Source organism: Scatophagus argus, chromosome 13 (genome assembly GCF_020382885.2).
Source record: "Scatophagus argus isolate fScaArg1 chromosome 13, fScaArg1.pri, whole genome shotgun sequence".
In the NCBI taxonomy this organism is placed as follows: Eukaryota; Metazoa; Chordata; class Actinopteri; family Scatophagidae; genus Scatophagus; species Scatophagus argus.
The window spans coordinates 12,969,793-12,997,683 of NC_058505.1; the positions used below are offsets into that span (position 1 = coordinate 12,969,793).

At 42.1% G+C, this 27,891-nt stretch overlaps 2 protein-coding genes across 4 annotated transcripts; one reads left to right on the top strand and one right to left on the bottom strand.

The window, feature by feature from the left end:
- Positions 1-45: 45 nt before the first annotated feature.
- vwa5b2 (von Willebrand factor A domain containing 5B2) lies at positions 46-13,452 on the bottom strand. 3 transcript variants are annotated; one of them, XM_046409464.1, is made up of 23 exons: positions 13,336-13,452; positions 12,808-12,880; positions 11,298-11,464; positions 10,197-10,412; positions 9,024-9,249; positions 8,762-8,919; positions 8,367-8,498; positions 8,135-8,259; positions 7,838-8,014; positions 7,616-7,726; positions 6,784-6,986; positions 5,666-5,780; positions 4,944-5,129; positions 4,640-4,856; positions 4,209-4,546; positions 3,382-3,619; positions 2,926-3,270; positions 2,699-2,836; positions 2,379-2,507; positions 2,251-2,301; positions 1,685-1,799; positions 1,393-1,516; positions 46-1,291 (listed from the first exon to the last, which is right to left on the bottom strand). In XM_046409464.1, the coding sequence occupies exons 3-23, from the start codon at positions 11,434-11,436 to the stop codon at positions 530-532; spliced, it is 4,245 nt and encodes a 1,414-aa protein (XP_046265420.1). In that variant the 5' UTR covers positions 11,437-11,464; positions 12,808-12,880; positions 13,336-13,452; the 3' UTR covers positions 46-529. The 3 variants fall into 3 exon arrangements, with proteins under 3 accessions (XP_046265420.1, XP_046265419.1, XP_046265421.1); XM_046409463.1 differs by having other exon boundaries at positions 11,298-11,467; XM_046409465.1 differs by lacking the exon at positions 2,251-2,301 and having other exon boundaries at positions 11,298-11,467.
- A 9,729-nt stretch (positions 13,453-23,181) lies between these two features.
- Positions 23,182-27,776, top strand: prss56 (serine protease 56). Its single transcript, XM_046408856.1, has 13 exons — positions 23,182-23,334; positions 23,457-23,711; positions 23,838-24,027; positions 24,127-24,235; positions 24,336-24,492; positions 24,664-24,806; positions 24,955-25,114; positions 25,202-25,390; positions 25,504-25,695; positions 25,878-26,077; positions 26,275-26,806; positions 26,894-27,000; positions 27,159-27,776. The coding sequence occupies exons 1-13, from the start codon at positions 23,214-23,216 to the stop codon at positions 27,330-27,332; spliced, it is 2,529 nt and encodes an 842-aa protein (XP_046264812.1). The 5' UTR covers positions 23,182-23,213; the 3' UTR covers positions 27,333-27,776.
- Positions 27,777-27,891: the final 115 nt, after the last annotated feature.

The window sequence follows — 27,891 nt, forward strand, 5'->3', positions numbered from 1 at the left end:
TATATATATATATATATATATATATATATACAGCAAATGAGTAAATTCAACTATATATATATCTATATATTTTTTTTCTTAAACAATAATTTCCTCATTTAAAGTAATATCTCTTTAGTTTATCAAACAATCATCCTATTAATCAAACTTATTCACATTCAATGCTGACTGTGATTAAACACTGGGCAAAGTAATGCACTATACCGACTATATGTAGACTTAAAAAAAAGCCTGTTGAAATGGTCGAGATATTGTTGTGATTGCATAAAGCATATCTATAATAAAAGGCCACTTGGTCTATGTCATGTAAAGGGTATTCTCATCGCATAAATATAAAGTCTGATATCAGTAAAATATTTCATGTGCAGCTTAATATTAGAGTGAACTTGGCACAGGGTTACGGTATTAATTGATCCTGCAGATAAAATACAGGATTTACTTTTCCATATAAAGGCTGTCATTGGTAACAATTGAGTAGGCTAATCTGAGAGATGAGAGATCTGGCTCAGTTTCCTCACAGATCATTGGCTCACATATTATTGGGGTTATAACACAGCATGTTTAGCTTGATGTTTTCGTCCCAGTGGCGTAGCAGCAGGAACAGCTGCCTGGCGGCTCCCTTCAGCCCTGCCAGGTCCACTCCCTCAGGCAACTCCTGACTGCGCAGCCAGAAGTCTGCTTTTGCTGCCACCAGCTCCCACTCCATGAAGTAGCCGGCACAGCGGTGCTCGAGCCAGGCTAGAGCCACAGCTGTGGCCCAGCTAGAGCCCTCCAGGTCCTCTTGAGCCAACTGGCTGCTCCCCTGGAGGTCAGCTGGCTCTCCCAAAGACCCCTCACATACATCTGTCTCTGATCCACGACCACTGTCTGCCTGGCCATGGCTCTGGCTTGGAGAGGGGCCAACAGATAGCTCCAGAGAGCCCTCCTCAGAACTGGGGAGGTCAGGGGGTGATGTTACAGGGTCTCGGTCAGACAGGTGTTTCCGGCGAAGCTTTGCTTCCAGCATCAGGGGGGTGTCGTCTGGAGTGTGGTGGAAAGGAGGTGCAGTTGGTTTGGGGAGAGAGCAGGAAGAAGGAGAAAAGGTAACGTGGTGACTAGTGGAAGCACCAGGAGGCTTAGTAGAGGTGGATAAAGATGGGGCACTGGGAGATGTGCAGCGAAAGGGTGGGCTGAGGCTGCGGCGGTGGAGGCTGTATGGTGAAGCCCTCTTCAAGCGGTCCAGGGGGATCTGGACACAGTCAGAGTAGCTCTCAGTCAGGAGAAATGCTCCTGATGCCAACTGCAGATGAACCTGATTAGACACCGTATAGACACATTAATAAATGTATGTGCATGCTTTTGTGTAATATATAAAGGAATATGTATATGTTGTTAAGCATTTTGAAAGCTCACCAGGGGCAGGTAGTCCAGAGCTTCAGTTTCAGGTTGTTTCTCAGCTTCTGCAGACAGACAGTGGGATTTGAGAGGAACCTGCTTCCCTGATGAAATAGAGGACCGGAGTCTGCCCAGTGGAAATCTGGAATATACAAAAAGAGACTTAAAAAACAGCTAAAATGAATAATAAATCCAGGAGAACAGTCTCAAAACTGCATTGCAGTCTAGTGTGTTTTTTGTGGATGCCCTTTATAGCATTACAATGGAATGCTACATCCGTGAGAATTACAGTTTGATGTGAAAGTCTCACCTGGCACCAAAGAAGCTTTCCATTGACTTGCTCTCAATAGATCGCTGTGAACGAGTGTATGAGGCGCCTGTTGTTATTGCTGAGGCTGTAGCAGAGCACACACTGCCCCCTACACCTGAGACAGCAACGTGGGAGAAAACATTAACTATTGTTCCGTCATTGCAGTGACACAGTGAGGTCGCCAGTCTGTTTGTTTAATGGCTCAATCCATCCTTTATGTGACAGAGCAAGAACACATTTTTGTCTTGCTGTTGTTTTTTTTTTTGAAGTTATTTCAGTGCTTGCATTGTATTGGGGAAGAGCCAGACATCTTTAGAGACTGATGTCTCAAAAACTGGGTTAGTAGATGAAGGAGAATTTTGTTCTACAATGTGGGTGAACGGATCCTTTAATAGCTACCTCAAGGGTTGTTGAATCGTGGAATCAAACCAGGGCAAATTAGCTCTGCTTTTTCTCCTTCATACAGACTCACCTTGGGTCTGTACCTTTCTGGTCAGAGGCCTCTAACCTTGAGACTACACTGACACTTCCATGCTTTCACTGATCGAGACGACAGCGGTACTTACTAGAGTCCCAGGATGTAAGGCTACAGGGTGAGGCGGGAGTGTCATCTCTGTCTGAGAGATACAAAAGTTGTTGATGACCTGAATTCTTGACAACAGAAATGGGTGGTGGTATCGTTCACTCTGACTACCTGTTGAGTTCCAGGTGTCCTCGATCTCTTCGCTGTCTCTGCTGGTGCGCCGTCTGCCCAAACCGACAGAATAGGCCCTCTGCCTGCGACTGCCTGACTGGACACTACGTCTGTTCCCCAGATGCACCCCTACATGTGTGCACACACACACACAAAGCACAAGGACAGCCTAAAACATGGTATTCAAATGGTAGCTTGGTCTACATAATTTTACGCCTGCCTTATATGTTATCAAACGCTCCAGTGATGTAGCATTATACTTTAATGCAATGTTAACAAGGAAGATCCTGAATTCAAGCACAATCCAAAATAACCCTCACCTGTGTTTTGGAAATCCATGCTGTCTGGGCAGCCCTTGTTGGGGTTGCTATCAGTGGTGGTGAAAGCTGTGTACATGCAGATGATGTTACAGTGCTTACTGGTCTGTATAGCCTTCATACGGTACCGCTTAGCTGAACCTGAGAAACGGGGAGTAGACAGTACATAAAGCATCTTATTTAAAATAACTCAGTCAGTGAGATAAATGTTTGAAGTAGTTAAGCCTCACCATGTCCAGTGTCATTCTCCTTCTTGGCCATTTTCTCAAAGTCCCTTATAACTGAGCGAGCAGTCAGCTGGTGAATGATCTCCTTCCATGGTTCCCCTCCTCTTCCTTCCTCTCCTCCTACTCCTCCATATCCCTCGCCCACTGGTGGCTCCTGGCTCTCAGTGGTCCAGAGGGACCCCAGATCCACAGTGACCTCCCAGGACACAGGTCTGCCACTTAGTATGCCATGAATGAGCGAGCGGCACTGACCAGGTGGGGGATCCTCAAGTGGAACAGCAGCAAAGAGGTACTCTGGGTCTGTGAGGCTGTCCCAGTCCAGAGGAGAGGCAGGGAACATGAGTCCATCTGACAGTCGGAGTAAGAAAGAGAGATAGGAATTTGTTGGAGGTCAAAAGGGAGGAATAATCCTGCTTGGTTTTTTTTTTTTTTTTTTTTTTTTAAAGAACTAAAACCTACTGGAATCAGCGAGGCTCCTGCAGGACAGCGTCCCTCTTGAAGGGGGCTTTGTCTCCCCATCACTTTCATCTAGCCTCCCTCCCAGTGTTTGGTCAAAGGAGACCCTCTCCAGAGCTCTCCTCAGGCGATGCATCTCCAGCTCACCCTGGGGGGATGAGAAACTCCGTGCTGCCATAGCTGATCGGACCAGTGCTTTATGTCTCCTCTGATACGCCTCACTTCCATCCAGACGCCCACTCTGGTTGTAAAAGAGGGAAGATGAAATGGCTAAATGTATGTTAGACTGCTCTTCTTTCTCTGCAACAACATAAATCCAAGGCTAAAAGATGTTAGAGGTATCTGTTGATGCCCTTTATTTGTGATATTTTTCTTCTGTTGTGTGTCTACAGTACTTTGCCTCAACCTTGCTCAAGTACTACTTTGGTTTGGGTTATACAATCTTTTCCAGAACAATTTTCGGCAACCCTCAATAGTGAGTGTCAAATAAGAGCAATAAAGCAAAAGGTTGCAACCCACTCTCAAAATATGACGTCCTGTGGCTTTTTTGTTATTCTGGTTTATTGTCTTGGTGGATAAATTGGTATCTTTCATTTTCCACAATAGATTGCTGCTGCTGCTATTATTGTTCCAATTTGTCACAAAGGAGTGGGTAGAGAAGTGGAAAAAATTCCCTTTGATTCACACAACTGAGAGATAAAAAAACATTTTCTGCTGTCAAACTATTTTCTAATGGTGGTGGGATGTTTTCATGTCATGTTCCATCTTGGGTTTTTCCAACAGGAATGTGGACTACTGCTTTAGGGTGATTTGATTTCAGTCATTGTTACCTTTCCTGCCCTGCTGTCAGTGGTTTCCACTGAGAGGTTTTGTTGCCATGCAGAGTCTGCCCAGCGAGACAGGGATGATCTCTGTTCCGGAGGGGGCATTTTTTCAAGGCCTTGAGGGAGAGACCCTGTGTCCAGCACCATACCGGAGGAGTGAGGGTCAGGCAGGAAGATCCCACCTGCAGAGTCAGATTTGGACGAGGCCTGCATGTGTGAGTGGGACTGTGTCTGTGGACTCTGCTCACTGCTGAGGGAGCAATGAGTGAGGACATACTGGTCCTGGATATAAGAGCTCTCCTGGATCCTCCTCCTCACATCACTGGACCACTCTAGCTCCACACCTAGAGCAGATAAGAACTAAAAGTTAGCCATTATGTGGCAAGGTGTCCAGTCTTGGACTTATTCACTACAAGATCCATTGATAAGCGACAGACCTGGGCTAGTGCCAGGATCTGTGTCTCTGGCACAGGAGAACTCAGAGGAGATTTCTCTGGAAATCTCCCTTAGTGCCTCCTCCAAGTCGGTGCCATCTGCACACGTCACCACAGGCATTAACTCAGAGGCAGGAGGAGGTGAAAGCTCATCATTTGATTGGACAAAAACGGAACCTGTGGAGCCACGATGTGCACCTTTACAGCCCCGTCCTTGAGACTAGAAAATAAGAGAGTTAAATTAGATCTGTTTTTCTATGGAGACACACAGACATACCTTTACTGAATGCAGTGATGTACAGTATACCTCTGTCCTTTTTGCTTTGAAATTTGTCATATCGTATAGGGTGCAATATCCAATCAGACGATTTCCAGGGTAAAGTGGAGGGATTTCATTGGGTGAAAGGAAAGCCTCCATGTTTTCTGGCAGGTACCAGTCAATCCGTACATCAGTCAGCACAGGTTCAAAGGCCTTCTTTAGAGACTTGATTAACTGTGATGGAAGACAGAATATTTATCAATTAAGACTTTACAATTTAACCAACAAGTAATTATATATATTGCATATATATATATTTATATATATTTGTATATTCATATATATATACACACACACAGATTTAAATGAGAAGTCTCCTTTTAGTTGAAATGCTAACTAATCTGAAAAGTAACAAGGGGCCCAAACAAGACATTTTTTTAAGAAGTCATGTGTCAAAACCCCTGGAGCCACTGGTTTAATCTTTAACGATGTATACACAAAGTAACTAAAATGTATAGATGTCAGAAAAATATTGTGTGCCGTAAAAATAAAAAATAATTTTAAAAAATGTCACTCTTAAATGTAATATAAGTATAGTACAATTACCTCAGAATTGTACTTAAGCAGCGTACTTGACTAAATGTTACTTTTCTTCATTGCTAATGGCTTGTCAAAAGTCAAATGTGAGGTGTTAAAACTGTGTTTATTCATCCCTCAGATCTTCAATTCATGTCTTTTCCAATAGGTGGCAGTGCTGCATCACAACTGACCTTGGGCTGGAGTCTCTCCTCATCATCCAAGAACTCAGTAGTCCCCCCTGTCAGTTTGGCAACGCCCTGGAGGAGTCTTCGGCAGGCTCGGGGACCAAGGCCCAGCCCAAAGCATCTGCAGAGGTGATGCAGTGTATACATTACATTTGTTATCACACCCACTGAGAACATAGCCTTGAGTTACTGCAATTATAATACAAGAATTATCTTCACTTTCTGCTATTACAGAGTGGTTTCACATATGAATGTCTATAAACATGCAATGTTTTTGGGCGCTTGGTTTTACTGTCATTAACATATCGAGTACCAGTCTCTAATGGCACAGAGAGGCTTCAGTATGTCTTGAAAAAGGAAAATCAGACAGAACTGTTATTTGGGCACTCAGAGTGATCACAAGCCATTTGGCTAATTGAGAGTTTGAAAAGAGCAGGGGACAGAATAATTGAAAAGGCACAGATCTTGAATGCTGTCTCTAAAAACAGCAGTTCTGCCCAGTGGGCTCGATGCTGTGAGCATTACATGAATAAGAAGACATAAAACCAATATATACACATCGTGTGAAGGGGGCAGCCAGAAGTACAGTGAAGAAAGTCACTCCAACAGGAGAATACTAATGAGAGATAAATGGAATTATTGTGCATTGCTGAAAGTCCTGGGGGAAACCAGAGGGGCGTGACTCTTACTGCAGAGGAGAGCACTTAACGCGATTACTGGGCGGGGCTGAAAAATACCTCAGCGGCCTTCTTTTCTTTCCTTCTTTCAAATTCCTGTTTGCTTGTTACCCCCTTTTATCTGGCAGCTTCTTTCTTCCTCTTGATCCTCCCCCACATGGTGTCTCTGTAATATTTATCACCTCATTCTGCCTGCATTCACTGCACTCCATTCACCTCTGCTTCCTTGTCACACACGTTGATTTAATACCTACCAGTCATAAAATAAATCTCTTTTAACTAGTTGTATGAATTAAAGCTACACTACAAAACTATAAACTTTATTCTAGGATTGTTTTTGTATGCCACATAGTGTTGCTTTAATGTTCATTTTATGAGGTTTTTTCACCTCATACTGGATATCCAACTGTGCACAATTTCTCTGGGCTGAATATCTTTAATTAGTACCTGCCAGCGCATGTGTTTCTGCGGACCATCTCCAGCACTTTAGCCACATTGCTAATGGATCCATCAGTGATGATGAAAACCTGGCGAGGATATGAGCGCTGCATGGGCTGTTGGTACACCCAGGACAGCGCCCCCAGCAGGTTGGTGCCTCGCATGTCGGCTCTCATCCTCTGGACGTACTCATATGCCTGCATTAAAGTGACCTGTGTCCATGCACAGAGAAAGAGAAAAGGAAAGATGCTATCAGATCTACTCTAAAGGTGGGAGAGCCTAGGATCAAGCAACAACACCTGTCCAACTGCATGACGACGCCTGTGCAAACATACACCTATGTTGTCAAGATAAATTCACTGTTTGATATCAGATGCCCTAATTACCCTGTGAGGGTGGCAGAGAATTGAATCAGTACGTCTCTAATAAAGAGAGAGCAAACATACACACATTAGCACCTGCTTTATAACCACCTGAAATCACACCATGAACAAACATGCCTGACAGGAGAGGAGATGGAAGGACATCTCCTGCCTTAGTGAAAATGCATGAAAGGTCACCATATGGTCAGGAATATGTGCAAAGACTGTTTGTCCCCGCTGGTCTGGATAAAACCCGATACTCTGCTACTAAGGCAACCCAAAGAATTGACCTATTGCCTGATTAGAGAGTAGACGAAACAGAACACATAGTCCTACGTGACTGAAATACATCTGCTCACAAGAAACATGATCCATATTCATATTTAATGAAGAACAACCTGTGATTTGTTTCACTCAAAATAAACAAGACATTTTCTGAGCATTATCTATTCGAATTAAGATCACTGAGTAAAGCTAACATCAGTGCAGAGCTTGCTGGAGGTGAACAGAGGCTTGATGGTGGTCCCGAAGCCCACAATGTTGAGCATGGTGCCAGAGGGAAGACTCTTAAGTGCCACCACCATGGCTTCCTGTGAAAACAAGAAGAAATAGACAGGATCGGGCCAGAGCAATTTATGCACCTAAATCTAAAAACTAAATCTCTGAGTCGTTAGTAATTTTTCTTGCTGCCTGCAGCTGACCTTTACACGATGGATGTTGGTGCCACTCATGCTGCCACTGCGATCCACAATGAACAGCAGTTCTCTGGTAGCTCTGTGCAGCTCCAGAGGTTCACACAGTAAGTCGGGGCAGAAGTTGAGCATCAAGACGGGGCTGCAAAGAATGTCCTTGTGGTATCGCTTCCTCACAAACTCCAACTGCAGGAACCCAAGCGGAACATCTGCATGTCAGCTTCAGGCATGTGTGAGATAACAAGGGGTGATAAAGACAGGAAGTAAAGCGAGGTAGTAAAGAGAGATAGTGAAGTAAAAACCAACCTTCCTCTCGGGTTCTGAATCTTTACGAATGCATCGAATGAAATCCCGGCGGGAACAGATCTGCTGTTCGTACTGGCTGAATGAGAGCCTGCCTCTCTCTAATATGACCAATGGGCTGTGAGGTTCTGTGGAAAGGGTTTGTTAATTAAAGTCACATCAGGATATCAGGAAAAGAAAAACATCCTGATACAACAAGGAAGGGGAAAAAATTAGGGAGTTTTCAATTGTTTACCACTAAGATGCAGAATGATCTCTATGTGTCTGTCATACGGATGCTCCTGTGCCAAGGTGATGTAGGTAGCAGAGGCACTTTGGGCGCTGGGGTCTGCATCAGCCCTCAGAGCATGAGTGGGGCTCTCCAGGCCTACAGATCAGTTTAGGAAAAAACAAAGAGAGAAAAATAAAAGTTTTTGTAGATTTTGATGTATTTTTTTTTAAGTAATGATGCCGTTTTTTTTCAAGATGTGTTAACACCAGTCATGCATGTTACATGATCATTTGAGTGTGCCTTTTCTACAGCACACTTCAGTGGGGTGAGTAAGACCAGCTTCTATCCCTTTTGGATTTTGTGTTCTGGCTGTGTTTGAATTCAGGCCCTCTCTGTAATTTGAGGGAGAAAGGCAGTACCAGCTAGCAGACAGGCCCCTCTGACCAGCAGCTGGAAGTTGAGCTCATAAGGTGCCAGGTTGGCAGCTGGAGTGGTGAAGATGGCGTGGGCACACTGCTGCTCAGAGTCTAGGGGCCGATCTTGTTTTCCTGAGGTGGCACCAAAACAGCTGGTTGCTCTGAGGAGGAGAACAGTATACAATAGTATGTTTTTATTGCATCTAATTTAGTGAAATGTACAATGTTAGCTCCAGTGTTGCCACAGTTATGAATAAATGAATACCCAATTTCTTCAGACTTCCCGCCAATTTCACTCTTGCTTGAAGTCATCTGGCCGGTGACAATCGGGGTAAGCAGTGTTGGGTAGACGATGCGGATTGCTCCATTTTCTAACGTGGGCAGTTCTAGTGTGGTACTTATAACAACGGATACTATATCCATGGGACCAATGACGCCTGTTCCCACAATGAAGGTGGTTCTTTCAAGGTCTTCATCCAGGATGAGATGTCCTAATGCAGAAATGCAGCAGTTACGCACATCATGAAACAGTTCAAACAGACATAAGGTACAAAATACTATTTCGCATGTCGCTTGTGCAACTGCATTGGCCTTTCACAATATCTCCATGTGATATATTTATGGCAAATTTATCAAAATGGTGAAATGGCAGCACCCTGTTGTGTCCAGGCAGCAACTTTATATTTTTGTCCCATCATCAGTTTCCACTTGATAAAAAATAATAATAATAATAATAAATGTGAATTAGATCAAACGATGCTGTCACCTGATGTGTTTAAAATTCTGCTTGATTGAAATTAAAAACAAAACGCCTTTCCTTTTTTGAGCCTCACTTACAGTATATGAATATATCTGGGGTTGGCTGTACCACAGAGATTCCTCCATGAATGTGGTATTTACATTTCCAGTAAAATACACTCAAGTTGATATATGTTTCAAGTTGATATATGTTCGTATTAAGGCCATTTCACCATTAGGCAGGCAGCCAAATCTATTTGTCTGTCCTTTCTATCCAGAGTGAGGCTGAAACAGGACAGAGAAGGGACTTACTGTAGCTGTATTTGTATTAGCGCAGAGACCAGATCACTACATGAGTGTTTCATGTGCATAGACAGAGTTGTACATTTATTCTTATTGAGATAATCTTTATCAGGTTATGGATTTGTAAAGCTCTGCAGAGCAGCGAACCAATGTCTGATGTCCACTAGCGGTATCCATAAATGAATTATTATGGTAATTTGTGTTCAATAACTGTTCGATAACAGTAACTAGGGAAATGAGTAGCCACATACACATGGGTTCTGTGAACACTAATGAATGCATATCTAATCTCTTTCTTGTTGACTCAAATGAAATCACATCATTTTATAGGCATCACAGCATAATGATTGTAATGATTTTTTTCCCCACGCAGCTGTCCTTCACTATTTCTCCTCACCATTGGTGCACTGCATGTCAAGGCTGGAGCTCCCACAGCAGCCCCACTCCCGACCATTTAGACAGGAGCCTTCAAGACCAGATCCAGGGCAGCAGTCCAAACAGCAATCCTTCAGTTTCCCTCGACTCTGGATCTGGACCCCCACCAACCGGCCTGCAATCACAGCCTCAAAGCCTACTACGACCTCCTTTTCCCCGAGAGGGTACACAAACACGCCTAGATGACCAAAAACGTTTGAAACACAAAATAATGATTTCAGACTTTTGCTTCAGGTTAGAAAGCAAACAAACTGCATAACATGTAGTGTATTTGAAAGCACAACATGCATTTTTAAAAGCATGACAAAGATCTGGAATAGCAGTTAGGCAAAAAAATATTTCACTGTTGTTTTATTTTGTTGACCTCATGAACCGTATTAACAAACTTAAACTTCCCAAATGAAACTGTAAATAGATAGTTACAAATATAACTTAGTTCTTGTATTTAGACATGCCATAATTCTATGCTTTTAAAAAAGATATTTTAGATTTCCAAGAAAGTGGTCTCTCATTAGTTGTCAGTTACACAGTTATAAGACTATTCTTATGATGTTAAATTTAGATACAACTTTTAAATTTGATAAATTTGAAGGTATGGATTGACTTGTAAGAGATAGCTCTTCCTCTTTGTGGTGTTTCTCAAGGGTCAGTAATTATTCCTCTGCTGTTTTTAGTTCACAGTTTTCCCCCTGAGTCACATTAATTGTTCTCAGTGCATTTTGTTTCTGATGCCAACAACACCCAGCTGTACATCCCAAAAAAGTCACTGATGGTCTTAAACTGATTCCAATTTACTAATTTCACAACCCTTTCCCTGATAAACATGGCACCATATCAGATAATACTGAGCAGGCTCTGAGGGATATCAGCTGGCTCTTTGACACAGGCTGCTGTTTTGAAGAGTAAAGAAGGCTGCCATGTTTTTTTTTCTGACTCAAAACACTCTCATGGGTTTCCTCCTTTTTTCTAATTTGATGAAATATGGAATCAAAATACAGTTCACTTCAAAATGCAGTTTCTTGGATTATTACTTGTTCTATGAGTGCATCATCCCCCTACTCACCTTCTACAGACTCCACATCAGCATTAGCATATGTAAGGTGTGCGGTGATGCCCAGGGAGCAGCCGTTGGCACAGGACTTGATACAGGAGGCCTTGAGTAGCAGTGGTTCCCATGTAGAGCAGTTTCTCAGCCCCACCATCTTTTTAGGGCAGCAAAAAGCCTCTACTCTGCTGATTGCATGAGAACACAGGTACAGAGAGCAGTGAAATGGTCTGAGCAGACAGGAAGAAGTATATGTGAGTGTGCATTTAAATTCTCTCATTTTCCATTCGCAGTGCAATCACAACCATCTCTGTGAATCAGAACTGATTCTTCCTGCAATCATGAAAAGTAAGTAAAATATCCCACTTTTTCGCATTTTAATGAATATATATGCCTTATATATCAGTTCTTAGACATGTAACCAAGCTATTTTCTCTCCTCTGGCTCTTAGCAACCAGCTGTGATAGTCTTAGTGTCAGAGGCCTGGTCAATCATTAACATTACCGTTCAGCACTGCCTACACTATACATCATGCCTAACATATGCAATCAGTAGCCAACCTGTATGCAAATCCATGTAGACTCACGATTAAGGTTTCACTTGGCTGCACGCTAAAACTACAAAAAGGTGAATGGTGAAAAACAATGGAAAATAAAACTTGGCTACAAACTACCAACTGATCCCAATTTCCTTCAGAGTTTTCCATCTAGGTGACGCAAGCTGTAAGCAATAATTCTCCGTAACTGGCTACTTAATAACTTTAAGAGCAGCAGGTGCAGAGACCAGTGTGCACATCACAGCTTAGTGAATGGTAGATTGCACAAAACGGTGTGTGTTTGTGTGAGTGCGCGTGGTCATTTGTGTGCGTTTGTGTTTACTGTGGTCCAGGTAATGGTCTTTTCACATCCACCTTTCTAACAAGATCAACAGCCTCCATCTGGCTACTGTGCTCTCAGCTCATAACAGGCAAATAAATGCCTGGCTTGATAAGTAGGGCAAACTGATGCTGTCAGAAGGCAAATAATAGGAAAAGTGCAACACTGCACCCCTCTTTAGACTGCAGAGACTCAGATGAATAAACCTGACAGACTAACTGTTCAGCTTCATCACTGAGGAAAAACAAAGATGAATAAGGACTTCATTTAGTTGTGTGTGTGTGTGTGGTTTAACAATTTATCAACATATGGTGCCGAATGAATGATGTAAACAGTACACATACCTTGTAAAGTTCTGTCAAAAATTCAAATGCATTTTTTTAAGCAGGCTATTATAATATTCAATAACACATTTTGTCATAAGTTTCTATTGCAGTTGCAAAAAATGAATGAATGAATGAATGAACAAATGAATCCAAATCTCACAGAGAGTGAGTGACAAATCTGCATTTCCTCTGTGAGGTTTAATTATTCTGTCTGGGTGTTTGCAGTAGCATAGCTGGCCAGGGGTTAGCTCTGGGCAACACTGCAGTTCCCTTGTGTCAGTTACAAGCTCCAGATAACAAGCAAAATGAGAATCCAGGAACACTTACTGTACTGTTTAGTGCACTGTCTCTGTGTCCAGTCTCTGCAGCACTCCACCATCACATCTGCTCGCGAGTTTCCCTGTGATACAACGGTAAGAGTTTTCCTGGTAACAGATACTGCTCTCTCTTCTCTCCCCCACTCTCTCTCTCTCTCTCTCTCCCTCTCTCCCTCTCCCTCTCTCCCTCTCACTTTATTTCTCTGTCTCTCTACAAATCCACCAGTTACCCAATAAGGAAAGCAATCATTTCACAGTGTAGAGTCATATATTCAGAGGTATGATATTGCAAATACAGTTCAAAAGATTATCTGGAATGAATCTCATTCATATATATTAACAGATTATCGCTTGTATGGTCAGCTATGAGACATCAAAATCTTGAGCAACTAAAAAAATCTTGCTTTTAGTATCAGTCAATCAGTGGACACAAGTTAAAAAGTCCCTGTCAAAAGACCTGGTTATATCACTGCTGTGAACAGTCATGCAGCTCTGCATCAACCTGCATTTCCTGTCAAGTGAAATGATATTCGCTTACCTGCTCTCACCTGAACCACAGAGCTGATCAGAAACTATGATCTTAAACCTGCTGTTCAGGCACAAACTAACACACAACGGTGAGGGAGGCAGAGCCTGCTTTTCATCCAGACAATTGGCTGTGATGGTAGCAGCACCATAATTCATGGCTAATGGCTTGGCCAGAGAGAGGAGGGAGGGTGATGTGTTCTGCCTCTTCCAACAGGTCAGTCAGACAGCAGCAGCAGTAGCAGGCGTGGGTAGGTGAGACCAAAGAAGTAGCAGCTTTTTGTTGTCTTTTCTCCAATTTAATGGGTCGAATACTACAAACTTGGGGGGGGGACAGCTACAGCTACATTTTAAAAAGAAAATAATGAGAACATATGTAATTGTTTCTTATGTCACTGTTTGCTTCTTAAGTAATTATTATAATTCATTTCATATATAGTCCTTATTACAAACCAGTGTTTGGAATAACAAAACATAAAAAAAAAAAAAAAAAGACAATGAATTAATACATGAGTTAGCATTTTGAGACAGTTTTATTGTGCTTGTAATAATTTGTGAAAGCGGAAAGGACTTTCCTTGTGTTTCTCTTTCCTTCTGAACAATGAACAACATGAATAATCCATGTACAGTGTTATTGCTATATCTCATTTAATTTGGCTATACATAGGAAATGAATGAATGCTTTTTATGGTGGAGGGGCACATTACTTAGATTTTAGTGTGCCACAGGATAAACAGATAAAGTAGGCTAGCCTGTAATTGTTGCTCATAAAACTCATAAAAGGGGCCAGTAAGGACACAAACACAAGATTGCTTGTTTTATTTAATGTGTTCATCATTGTTTGGCAGAGGGCTTACAGGCATGTGTGTGTTTGATCAGAAGAGCAGTCAGAATAGTGGAATATCCCTCTCTCTCTCTCTCTCTCTCTCTCTCTGTGCGTGTGTGTGTGTGTGTGTAGTATCAGTATATACAATGTGTGTCTCTGTACTGCCTCCATGTGGCCTTTTTCTATTTTCTATTAATGTTACAGAAAATTAGGATCTTTAATAATGACTGTACTACCGTAGTTTACATTATCATCCTTTTCTGTTAACCCACTAGAGATTTTCCATTCTAACAATTTCACATAAGTCAATCCCATCAATCTTCACCATTTTAAATAACATCTCTAATGAAATGTGAACTTTAAAAAATATACTCTAGTGACTAACTTATGAATAGTCCAGTTGAGAGGACACTTTTGTGAATTCGTGTCATCAGGTTCTGGTGTCACATTTTGGGGGGTGAAGTTCATTTTAATGTTATTCAGGTTATTCAGGTGTAAGCAGTATAAGGAGCTAATGAAGGCATCATTGATGGATCAGAGGCAGAGCAGTCAGGTTTAAGTGCTTCAGCATATCATGGTGCTTGCCAAAGGAAGCAAATTGTCATCAAAACCCTGTCAATGTTTTTCCTATTTAACATCCATGCCTTCAAGAGCCAGTAATGTAAGGTCAGATTATGTAGAACAGAGGAGGATGACTACTTTACTGCACTACAGTTATATGAGAAGAAGTTTCAATATTGTAACACTAGATGTCAGCCTTTTCAAATCAGCTGTAGCATGCGAGTAGTGAACTGGAAGCACTTAATATAGTGTTTTTTGCCTTCTCAGTTGTCTGGAGGCCCAAGGCAGACCTACACAATATAACCAAAATATTGAGACACCTGACCGTCACACCCACAGGGGCTTTAATTTATTTATGCAGTAGAGCATTTATGAGGTAAGGTGCTGATGTTGGACAAAAAGACTTGCAATCTCCGTTCCAGTTCATCCCAAAGGTGTTGAATGAGGTTGAGATCAGGCCTCTGTACGGGCCAGTCCAATTCTTTCCCACCAAACACATGCAAGCATGTCTTCATGGACAGTCATGTTGGAATAGAAAAAGACCTTCCCCAAACAGTTGCCACAAAGCTGGAAGCATAGCATTGTCCAAAATGTCTTGTTATGCTGAAGCATTAAGATTTCCCTTCACTGAAAGAAAGGGACCAAGCCCAAAAACAGACCCATGAAGAGGTGTGTCTGAATACTTTTGACAATGTAATGTATATTTAACTGGTGGTTTTACTTTTGTCTATGGCACACACCAAGAAGAGGGTGATTTTCATCTACTCTGTGCAATCTGCAATCTCTCTTGCAATCTGCAGTTACCAGACTTACAACATTTTTATGTTATTTTTTCTGTTATACCAATTGATTAAGACATAAACAATATTTTTAATAAGTTTTGTTCCCAGTTTTCACACTTAATGTTTTCTTTATGCTGCTTAACTTACAAATTTTCCATCCTCATGCTGTCCCATATTCACTATTCCTAATGGACAACTGGTCAGTGTTTGGAAGCTGAAGGTCATACTTTTGAAGCAGAGACACTAAGGAGATCAGAGGAAATCCACTGGATTACAGAATGGTATGCATTTTTTAAGCAATTCTCATTCTCTTTCTGTTAGTTGTAGCTTTAGGTGCCAAGACTGTGAAATTGTGTTTTAACTACCAGCAGGTGGGCAGCGTGGACAAGTTCAACATGAGATTCTAATGTGCTACAGCACACAGAGAAACACATTTTTGTGTGGCTTCCCTGTGGCTAAGATCCATATGTAGAGAGTAGTTCTATTAAATCTATCAAATAGAGTGTGAAAGAACAAAATAACAGAACAGGATGTTGCCAATTTGGGTTAAAGTGCAGGTTTTCACCCCTCAAACATAGCTCAAAGTTACAGTGTGTCGTATCACTGAGCTGCAAAGTATTATTCTGGGAGGGAGGATCACCCCATGTTATTGCTGGGCTGAGGAGACAGAGGACTCTTCTTTTAGTCATGTTTAAACATTGACTAGCCAAATTTCAACTCTCAAATTTGAGTTTAATTCGGTTATAAAATATAACTTTCATTTCTTCAGGCTACTATTGAGTGATTTTATCCAAAAAAAAAATATAACATTGTATGACAAGATAAAAAGATCGGGTAGATAAATCATTATCATTACTATGATTATTATAAACTTGATCAACCAAATTATCATTATTACTCCATTTGGGTAAAGTGGGTATTTCATTATTGAACAGTTGGTGGGTAATGTGTATTTAATGGCAGTTAATGCGATTGTTGAGGTCATAATAGATCTAATTAACAACATGTCTAACAATGACCCAATACAGGCCTGTGCAGACGAACTGCTTCTGCTTGACTATTGTCAGGGGGTTCAAGTGTCTGTCTGTGTGGAAATGTTGGGACCCTCTTCTCTTTTGCGTACCCCACTGACCTAGATTTCAATTGTTTTCTGCCTGAGACAATGGGAAAAATGGTTTCATAACTGAACACAATACCTGGGTGTTATTCAACACGATTGTTGTTAAGGTTCTCATTGTGGTGTGATTTTGTGCTGAGCATTGTGTGTTTTCTTTATATAACCTGCTCAAGCAGCCAGCCAGTGATGAGTTTGTGTACTTGCAACAAATCTGTTCTAGATGGTTCAACAAATGATTGTGCATTCACATGAATTTCTGCCGCCCAAGTAGTCCAATCACTGCTGTTTCAAACACAAGCAGAGTTGTCATATGAATATCTTTCGCATGTAAAATCTTATTCTCCTAAGAAATACTCGATTGTTAAACTGAGAGAAAAATATGTAACTGAGCTGCTTATTAAAACTAGAGGACCGCCATCAACTGGGCCTGAAAAACAAAATCACCCTCAGTATCATTCGTCACTGGATTTTTAAAGTCCTCCCACGGGTTGGGATGGCTGCCAGCTTAATCTGAAATTGAGGCTGTTAATCTATGCACTATCCTTAGACAACAGTTTGTGTTTCAGTTAGCCATGCAATGCAGCTGTAATTGTAAATGTATGAACCCTAAAAATGGCACATCTTTTTCATTTTACACAACACAGTGAAATTCAAATCAGAGTGAAATCTCCCATATACTGTCTTTCTCACAGCTGGTGTCATGTGACTTTTCAGTTTTCAGAAACATTATGTACATGATATAGACAAAAGTATTTGGACAAACCTCTTTATTCTTGAATTCAGGTGTGGTATGGGGCTGTTTGTCAGACTTATGCTTGGCTCCTCACTTCCAGTGAAGGAAAATCTCCGCTTCAGCATACCAAGACATTTTGGGCAATGCTATGCTTCCAGCTTTGTGGCAACAGTTTGGGGAAGGCCTTTTTCTATTCCAACATGACTGTCCATGAAGACATGGTTGCATGTGTTTGGTGGGGAAGAATTGGACTGGCACTTACAGAGCCCTGACCTCAACCTCATTCAACACCTTTGGGATGAACTGGAACGGAGATTGCAAGTCTTTTTGTCCAACATCAGCACCTTACCTCACAAATGCTCTACTGCATAAATAAATTAAAGCCCCTGTGGGTGTGATGGTCAGGTGTCTCAATATTTTGGTTATATTGTGTAGGTCCGCCTTGGGCCTCCAGACAACTGTTTCCTTAAAGTTCCAACTTTAAGGAAACAGTTTGAGGGAGGCTGTTTTCTATTTCATCATGACTATGTCCTAGTGCGCACAGCAAGGTCCATAAAACATGGTTGGGTGAGTTTAGTGTGGAAGAACTTGAACTGGCTCGTCCTGACCTCAACCCCATCGAACACCTTAGGGATGACCTTTTCGTTTAACATCAGTGCCTGAACTCACAAATCTTCTACAGCATGAATGGGCAAAAATTCCCATAGAAACACTTCAAAATCCTGTGGAAAGCCTTCCACTGGAGTGGAAGCTGTTATAGCTGCAAAACTGTCTGTTTCTTTGAATGCAATGTTATTAATGTCCCTGTGAATGTAATGGTCAGGTGTCCCAATACTTTTAAACCTTTCAAACAAGGGCATTTTAAAGTGCTTTACATAAGGTAAATCAATGGATTTGAACAACATTAAACATAACACAATAAATGAAATCAATTTAACAGAATAGGATGGAACATAAATATATGTATTTATGTAGAAATATATGTACATCTATTTTGTAAGATAAAAGACCAGAAATACAGTTACAAGGCAGGGATAATATGTCCCAGATTCTGTAAAAGAAATGTGGTAGAGGAATTCATCAATCAAAAGCACAAAAGTGAAACAACTGAGTTTTTAATTTAAATTTAAAACATGCTAAAGTTAGAGCACATTTCAGATTATCAGGAAGCTGATTTTAGGTTAAAACAGCTTCACCCCCAGTTCATAGTTTCCATGCGATCAAAGAGTCCTGCTGAAGTTAATATTCAATAAACAGATCAGAAAATTATTTTGGCCTGAGGTTGTTAAGTCATAAACAATTTTCACAGGTGCATGATGTACATGAATTAGCTCTGTATTAAAAATGGTGCAGTGGCAAACTCAGCTAAAGAAAAACTCCTAAAATGTCCCATTAATTAAAGAGCAAAGGTATGCTATTCTGATTCTATTTAAATAGATTTACAGTTGTATTGATTAAGTGGAAGCAGAAATGCTAAAATATAAGGCGCCCACAATCTTTCGACTAGCAGTAATTAATTGTAGCCACCATTGGAGGAAAGTAGATAAGGTAGAACATCACCGTTTGTAGTGAGAGAAACAGGCAGGCGGAGGAGAAAAGAGAGGCAGAGCGCTCCATGCTTTGTAGATAGATGAAGGAGGAGTGAACAGAAGGCAAATTAATCAAAGGACATCAAAGCAAAATGGATTGAGGGAAGGAATGAAAGAGTGCCGCCCGCTTGTCCCATGCCGTTCCCTCTCCGCTCTGCCTGAGGCTGCTCTCAGATCTCAGGGCTATTGTGCTGCATGGGTGCATTGAGGGGGCTGGGGCACAATGCACACAACATACACACACACTAACAAATGTCTGAAAGCCAAGCATGGAAAGAAAGAAATGCAATGTTTCCTTTATGTCTAACTCTGCTTATTCTCTTCATTTTGTCTCTGAAGGCTGTTTTTGCTTCTCATGGGTGCATGTGTACTATTGCTTACCTTTTTCATCACCATCAAGACATTTGAATTCACCAGCTTTGGCTACACAATCCTTGACCAAAACATACACACAGTCACACACTCTCTAACACGTACTGTATGTTGTTATCAGTGTGAAGTCTGCCGTCAGTGCTGGCTTGTGGCAGCAGTGGACGGCTCTCTTTGATAATGCCCCGCTAGATTCGTCTGCCGCTCTTTTTATCTTTGAGCCCAGTTAGTTGGCTCGAAGTTGACTCCAATTTGTGCTTCTCATTTGGGTTACTGGTCAGCACAGACTTCTTTCTGTGCCCACGTAGACTGTGACCATACCTCTGTCTGTTGCCTGCAAATGTACAGACCATTTTGTTTCCATTATCAGTTGTTATCAGTTCTGCAGACATTTCTACTGTCCAGTGCAGTGGTATACTTTAACTCTTCAGTATTGTGCAAGAGAAAAGTCTTTTTGTGCAGATGCTGTGTCTGTCATTGACAGATTACATATAAGGAGATCTGTTTCTGTTTAATTAGTATGTTTAGAAGAACTCATTTTCTTTTTTTTTCTTATTTTAAAATACAGGTTACAGTCACAGTAGCCAGTGTCTTCAGTTCACACAATGACTGTACTGAGTAAAAAAAGCTCAATTCTTCATGCAGAAAAGCACCTTGAATTCACATTTATATTTCTTGGCTGAAGGTTTTAAAATGTAAAGTTTTACTTTGTTTATCCTCCTTAAACTCGATTTGTCCTCATACATAAAAGGTATGTGGTGAAATAAGTAAGAGATTTAAGTTAAGTTGTAGTTACATTCAACTTTAATCAAACAGGACATATTGCTTTCCAGATTGTTTTTATGGAGCCAGTTGTATCCCACGCAGTGTCATTGTTTTAGATGTAAATCTTTCAGGTGAAAAGCTACAGTAACTTTTAGATCTAAGGATTTTGACATGTTATCTCTGTGATGACAAGACACAAAACGTGTTTGTCTAAAAGCCAGTATGTCAATTTTAATTTTGTTTCAGCAACATCACGTGCAAAAAGTTGAAAAGGAATCCATAAAAAAAAATGTTTTGTTTATTCAATGATTTTACCAGACTTTAAAAATACACCATGTCCATGATGGGTTTTTTTTTTTACTGTATCTTTATGTAACAAAAGGAGAGTTCAGCAGAGAAAGACAAAAGTGATGTGAACTGACAATATTTTAATGGGGGAGATAAAAGACTGTAAGTGATCAATGGAGGCGGCGGCCAAGTGATGGCTTTGAAGTGGGTATCCTCAGAGGGACGCCGGGGACAATGCCCTCTTTGAGGGGCGTGCAGAATGGCAGACATTTCCCTCTCTCTCGCTCTCTCACACTCAACTCTCACACTCAACCCTCACACTCAACCTCCCTCCACCTACCTCACACTCTGACTCTTTGGTTCAGATGCTCATCCACATCCCTCTCTCACTCTGCATCCCTCTTCTCCACATCAGCCCATATCCTTATCTGCATAACTTTCTCCCTCTTCCTCTCACATTAATTAATTCAAACAACACCCCCTTCCCTGCTCCCCAGCCAATCACTCTGCCTTCCTGTTTTACTCCCTCCCTATCTGCATCTCTCTCCCTCCCTCTGTCTCCTTTCATAGAACCAAACCTCTTTGTAATGTCCAGCTTTGGCAAGTTGCACCCGATTTGCTGTCACAGTCTTAATGAATTCATCTGTTTGTGTATTGGCCATGGGAGCATTTCTCCCTCCTCCTCCTCCTCCTCTCTCTCTCTCTCTCTCTCTCTCTCTCTCTCTCTCTCTCTCTCCCTCTCTCTCTCTCTCTCTGTCCTACCCCCCCCACCTCTTACTGGTGTTCCACTGGGGACTCTATATATACCAAGGACTAGTCCAGGCACCTATTGTTCCTCTAAGTAAACTTACAGACAGATGCCCTGCACCACAGTGTGGGAGAGAGCCCAAAGAGTCAGGAGGAGGGAGACAGTTAGCAATTGCAGAGAGCAACCAGACAATAGGGACCTGGAAACACCACAGGCTGCCGTCATCTCCAGCACCTCTGCGTCCTGTTTGCTCGTTCCGCGTGGCTCCTGCCTGGCTGCTTGTTGTCACTGTGGGTTGGAGGTCTGATGCTCTGACACCATGCTGTTGCTGATATCACTGCTGCTTATGGGACTCAACTGCTTGCTGGGAGCCCCGACAGGTCGAGAGGTCTACAGGATGCCACAGAGTGCGCTCAAAGGTAATTTTTATAAACATGCAATAGTTTATTATTATTGTTATTATTGTTTCTGAATGTACTTGAAGTGTAGTGATAGCAGTACCTGTCAGCGGCTATAGTTTGGAAATCTGATTACTGCATTTTAAGCATGAGCATCTCTCAGGAGTGGCGCAAACCGACTGAAAATTACTTACAGAAATATACAGTTCTTCAAGTTCAACTTCAAGTTATTTTATTATTTATTATTGTTATTTAACGACTCATAGTAAGAAACCTGCAAACCAAAACCAATGATGCTGTGATATTTCTAAAGCCTTAATTTCTCTCTAGGCATTAAGCAGGTAATACATCTACACATGACAGTATATATGATATTATGTCCTGACGAGATAGCTTACATTTGAGAGTGTCATATATTGTAACAGTTGACATGACATACAAATCCTAGAATTTCTTTTTTAGTTTTGCATTGCGCCTAGCTAGTTGTTAAAGTTGGGTGATTGCAGTATGCTTTAGTGTTTCACTGGTGAGCAACAGGTGTCTAACCTTCATAGACAAAATACAGCATTTTATTACACAGTGCAATTCTAAACAGTGAGGAGTAGAAATATTATCGTTTGCATGGTTTTGTCCCCTAAAGCCTACATTTGTGTAATTTTTGCACTTTATTAGGAATTCTTCTCAGGGAGCTACTGTAGTGTTTAAATCCTGCAGCAGAGCACAGTGGTGTGGGACCTCTGGCCCTCTCTAGCTGAAATCCTGAGTACAGCAGAGCCTTCATACAAACGGCTGGTGACAGCAGTGTGTGTTTGGAGTGTTTAAAACAAGGAACTTGAGGTCCCAGCCGCCCTGGGGCTGCCAGCCCATGCCCCTACGGCCTATTCCTGCCCGCCAGCCTCTGCCAGCTCAGCCCTGGCCTTCTAATTAAGTCTTCAATCAGCATTGTTGTTGTCAGTGGCCTAGCCTTCTGATGTGGTGCGGCACAGAGGGGGGCTGCTGGGTCGGCGGCCCGATTGATGTGTGTCTGCAGAAGCCTCACCAGCGCACTGAGCGTGAGCTAGCTTCCCTAACACGCTGCCAATGAGCTCAAAGAGCAGCATGAGAAAAAGGGGATACTCTCACACATACCAGAAAGCTGCACTAGTTCATGCTAATGCTCACATACACACATAGTTTTCCCACAGCAAATGGCAGTCCTCCATATAAGGTCCTAGTTGTCCTTCTTATTTGCTTGTTGCAACATTTTTTTTCTTTCAAAATTCTGGTAAGTTTGTCAGAATTCAGTAAATGTGCATGTATTCATCAAAAATCTAACACACTAAAAAGTAGAATCAGTCAGTTTGCACTGGAGCTCAGCCCACATGCAATTATTTGAGGCCACCACTAATATTTATTTCATACACAAACAATTTCATTTTAAAATAGGAATTGCCTTAAATCATCCAATGTGGTTGTAACCAGGACAGTTGTCATGGAGACATTACCTCAAACCCATCTTTGCTGTTATGCTGCAATTTCCAGGTAAACATTGAAACAGCATGTCTGCATATCACTGATGTGCTCTTGTGTGTGTTTCAGCATATCTCCTCTTCTCTAGCCTGTCTCACATATTAATGCATTTTTAAATAATTCTAATTTTCTGTTCTTTTTTCTCTTTCTTCCCGTTGTGTCCTGCAGCTCTATCTGATCGTGGCACTGTGGTTCTAGAGGCAGCTATGACTAGTGCCCTGTCTGCCCTCGAACGTGCATCATCTGAGAGGAGTCGGGCAGAAGCAGGCTGCCGTGGTTGTGCGCCCTGTTTGTTTCAGGATTGTGGACAGCTGACTGGCTCCTGCTGTAAGTAGAATATTTCTTTTCTTGCCCTTTTCATTTTTAAACACTTTGAGTCATACTGTCTTTTATTACTAACGAACACTTTCTTAGTACATCCATAACCGTCACATCTTCTCGCCCGGCAGCGTCTCCGGCCAGTGCCTTATCAGAGCCCAGTTGTGATGTCATCAGTAAAGCCCAGAAGCTTCAAGATGAAACTGAGAGGAGTTGGGCTCTGAGCCAGGCCTGTGCGTACTATCAGCATCGCTGCCCACCTGGTGAACTGGACAAGGAGAGCTGCATAAGGATCATGGGCGAGAGTTGCAGTGCCCGTGTCCTCCAGTGCAGCCTACTTAACACAATGCAGAACCTAGAACCTGCCACACAAACACATGCACAGGGTGAGGGATACAAGTGATCGTGAAGAAATATTTGTGCATTCACACGGATTCAGTTTCTGCCAGTGAAGTCCGTGAAAAGGCATGAGGCTGCTTGTTTTGACCATCAGTGTTTCACTGTCCCAGCAGCAGTGTGTGGTCAAAGGTCATCCTCAATGCAGAACATCACACAGCCTCGCTCCCGCATTGTTGGTGGCTCTCCTGCTCCTCCAGGCAGCTGGCCCTGGCTCGTCAACCTCCAGCTTGACGGTGGTCTGATGTGCGGAGGAGTCCTGGTGGACAGCTCGTGGGTGGTCACTGCTGCTCATTGTTTTGCTGGGTGAGTGTGCATCTCTGTTTTCTGCGACTACAACAGTAAGATCTTCAGCATTTTTTTCAGTCTCACTCCCAGTTTCTCTTGTTGTTCTGACCTCTGCAGCAGTCGTAGTGAGAGTTACTGGACAGCCGTGGTGGGGGAGTTTGACATCACTAAGACCGATCCTGATGAGCAGCTTCTTAAAGTGAACCGAATCATCCCTCATCCTAAGGTAACAAACCAAAGTGTACGTGTGTGTGTGTGTGTGTGTGTGTGTGTGTGTGTGTGTGTGTGTGTCATTCATTCAGTTAAACTTTCTTCTTTTCCTATAGTTCAACCCAAAGACATTCAACAACGATATAGCGCTGGTGGAGCTCACATCCCCAGTGGTCCTGTCCAACCATGTAACTCCAGTGTGTCTCCCCTCTGGCATGGAGCCCCCTACTGGCAGTCCATGCCTGGTGGCAGGCTGGGGCTCCCTCTATGAGGGTGAGTGGGAGATAATTGACATGAATTTTCGCTTTAGAGGTATTTTAGCTTCATTTTCTGCTAGAGAGCATGCCGTTTGTTTTCATTTTGAGAGAAGTTAGTACATTTGTCTAAAGCTATCAATACTCATCATATAATCTCATGCATTTCTGTGTGTATTCTTCACTACAGATGGCCCATCTGCTGATGTGGTCATGGAGGCCAAGGTGCCCCTGCTGCCCCAGAGCACTTGTAAGAGTGCCCTTGGCAAAGAGCTGGTCACCAATACTATGCTTTGTGCTGGCTATCTTTCTGGAGGGATAGACTCCTGTCAGGTGGGAATTGTCTTCACTCACTGAAGTGGCATACAGTACCTTTATTTCACTGTAAAAGCTCTTTTTCCCAAATACTTTTAGCAACTTAGCCATTTTCTGAAAAACTTTAGCTTTATTCAATTTTGTTGGGATTTTCTGTCATCTGTAGGGAGATTCTGGAGGCCCCCTTATCTACCAGGACCGAATATCGGGTCGGTTCCAGCTCCACGGGATTACCTCCTGGGGAGATGGCTGTGGGGAGAAGGGCAAGCCTGGAGTCTACACACGGGTGTCTGCTTTCTCTGACTGGATTCAGGCTGAGATACAAAGTGAGTTTAAAGCAACGATTAAACACCACGAAAGCTCAAGTATGTGGACATACATGTAAATTATAAAGTACTGTTTATCTGTTTTAGAATCATTTGGAAGTAGGGAGCCAACATGTCCAGAGCTTCTAAAAACAACAGAAATGACAGAAGAAGAACAGAAGTCGGAGTTCAGCTCTCTCTGTCGCTTCTACACTCTGACCTGCCCCCCTGGTCAGTCCGCCAGCGCTTGCAGCCAAATGGCTGAGGACAAGTGTCTCACCCGCTTCAAGAAATGTCGTGAGTACTCTTATCCAAAACATCGATAAACGTAGAACAAAAACTAAACATGCTCTTGATGTTTCTTTGAGGTTTTGTTGTTTCTGATCTCTTGCCCACTCTCTGCCGTCTAGAGTTGCGTTCGTTCCTGCAGACCCTGTTGGACTTGCTCCAGAGGGCTGAGGACTATATCAGGGACAAAGTAGACTTGACCTTCTTCACCCAGACTCTGCCTCAACTGGTGGAGCACATCTACAGCACTGCTTTCACTCACATCAGAGAGAGGAGGGATCTGGGCCTCAGCCATGGTCTCACGCAGATTGAAGGTATATGATTGACAGATTATGTTATTATTTTCTGTGTAAGCTTTAAATGTATAGATAACTTACAGATAATTACGCAAACACTGATGCAGTGTTCTGTAACGAAACCTTCATTCTCAGCACATTGGCACATTAAGAAATTGCATTGTTGGTCACTAATGTAACAGGTGTTTTATAACTTGCAGAAAAGTTAGGTGGAGGTGTGGTGCCAACAGAGCAGGGTGCTTCTCCAGTTCCCCCAGCCATATTCAGAGAAGTGGGACCCTCAGTGGATGACTGGGAGAAATACCTGAGGAACATGGCTGAGGACCTAGACAAACGACACGTTGACACAGCCACAGAAACCTCCAAACCAAAAGGGCTGGACGACAACTTTTTCTTACAGGTAGATTGTTTGTGATATTTCTGAACTGTCCAAACATGGTTGCATTTGCATAAAGTTATATCACATGACAGTGCGAAATTTGTATATTCAAAACTACTTTGAAAGGTGATCAGTTATGTAAATTTGTTTTGTTTTTATGTGGATTTATTTGAAGCTAAAGCTTAATATCCAGCCCTATTTTTACATGTCACCTCCAGGCAGAGGACTCCTCAGTACATCAGTTAGAAGGAGAATTTCAATCTGTTATCTCAGCTCTGCGCTCCAAATTGGACTTCAGAGCTGCTCCTCCCATCTTGCATTTGGACAATGTCAACCTCCAGGAGTCGTCTGAAAATCCCCCTTTCCCAACATCCACTGGAGCACCAGTCCACACTGACCCGTCTTCCTCTTCCCACGAGCCTTGGTCACTTCTATCAGCCCTGATGAATGAAATTCAGAAATTAAGGACACAAGATCAAATTGTGACAGAAGATGCACCACAAAGTGAAACTTCTGCCGACATAAAATGGAGCACCACGTCGGAGGATTTTACTTTTGTTGAGAAAGGAGACAGAACAGAATCCAAATCTTCCACGCTGCTGTTTCCAGTGCCGTCGGTCACTGAGGACACTCACACTGAGACAACCGCTGACCCCAGACAAGCTGTGCATGCTGGAAAGACTTTAAGTCTTCACAGAAAATACAGGAGCCTTCTTCACAAGAGGCAGATACCAGGGACCAGTGGGAAAAGTAGGTGCTACACCTCACAAACCTTGGTGAAATATTTGGTCATGAGTCCTTGTTATTTCTTACATTATGTTTTGTTTGCTCCTGTAGTTTGTCCTGGCGTGAGAGAGTCCTCACAGCAAGTCAGCCAAGTCAGAGACTCTTACAAATGGGTTTTAAACATCCCAAGCAAGAACCTTCGCATGAACTTCCAAGAGGTAAATTAGGAATTTTTAAGAATTAGAAGTTAAACAAATGTGCACTGGTGAAAGGAATATTTTTTAACTTGTATTGTCTTAATCATTTTCTCTCTCTCTCACTCTCTCTCTCTCTCTGTCTGTCTATCTCTCTTCTTGCTTTACTTTCTTTTGTTCAGGTGTTGGTTGATCTGAGCTCTAAGAACGATCGAGGACTTTACCAGGCGCGTGTTAGAGCTGTAGTAGGAGGACGACCTTTGACCTTCTACAGTCTTGTGGGCTTGGAGAATGAGTCATTCTACCGTAGTGCACCAAGGATCATTGCATTGGCACTGGAAGCACTCAAGACTTAAGTTTACCACAACATCAAGTGAGAAAAAAGAAGACTCAAATCAGAAATGATAACACAAAGGCTTGTAAAGAGACTCAGAAACCCCTCATCAAGGGACAGAGACAGAGACAGAGAGAGATGCACATAAAACGCACACCCTTACAAACTTTCTTCTGTCTCCGGTGAAAAGCATTATTTTATTTTCCCATTCTGAGAGCCTGACTTTGGCTCTAAATGAAAACCCAGCCATGAATGTATCAGTCCAACCCATCAGTCAGTCAACCACCCATCACGCCACAGGATCTTTTTTGTATGTGGTTGGAGACGCAGCCTTGTCTAACTTATGAATCTGTACAAAATTATAACTTATTCATATTGTCTTGTGCAAAGGTTGAGCCTCTTGTGAAGCACACAGACTGTATATATTATTCATATTCTTACCTTATTCTTACTATATTTATTTGTATAGAGCAAATCATTTGTATTTTTGTAAAAAATAAATAAATATAAATAAAATTGTTATCAAATTGGGGTTGGCATTGGCATATCATGTTGAATGTTGTTGTAATCTTTAATTATAC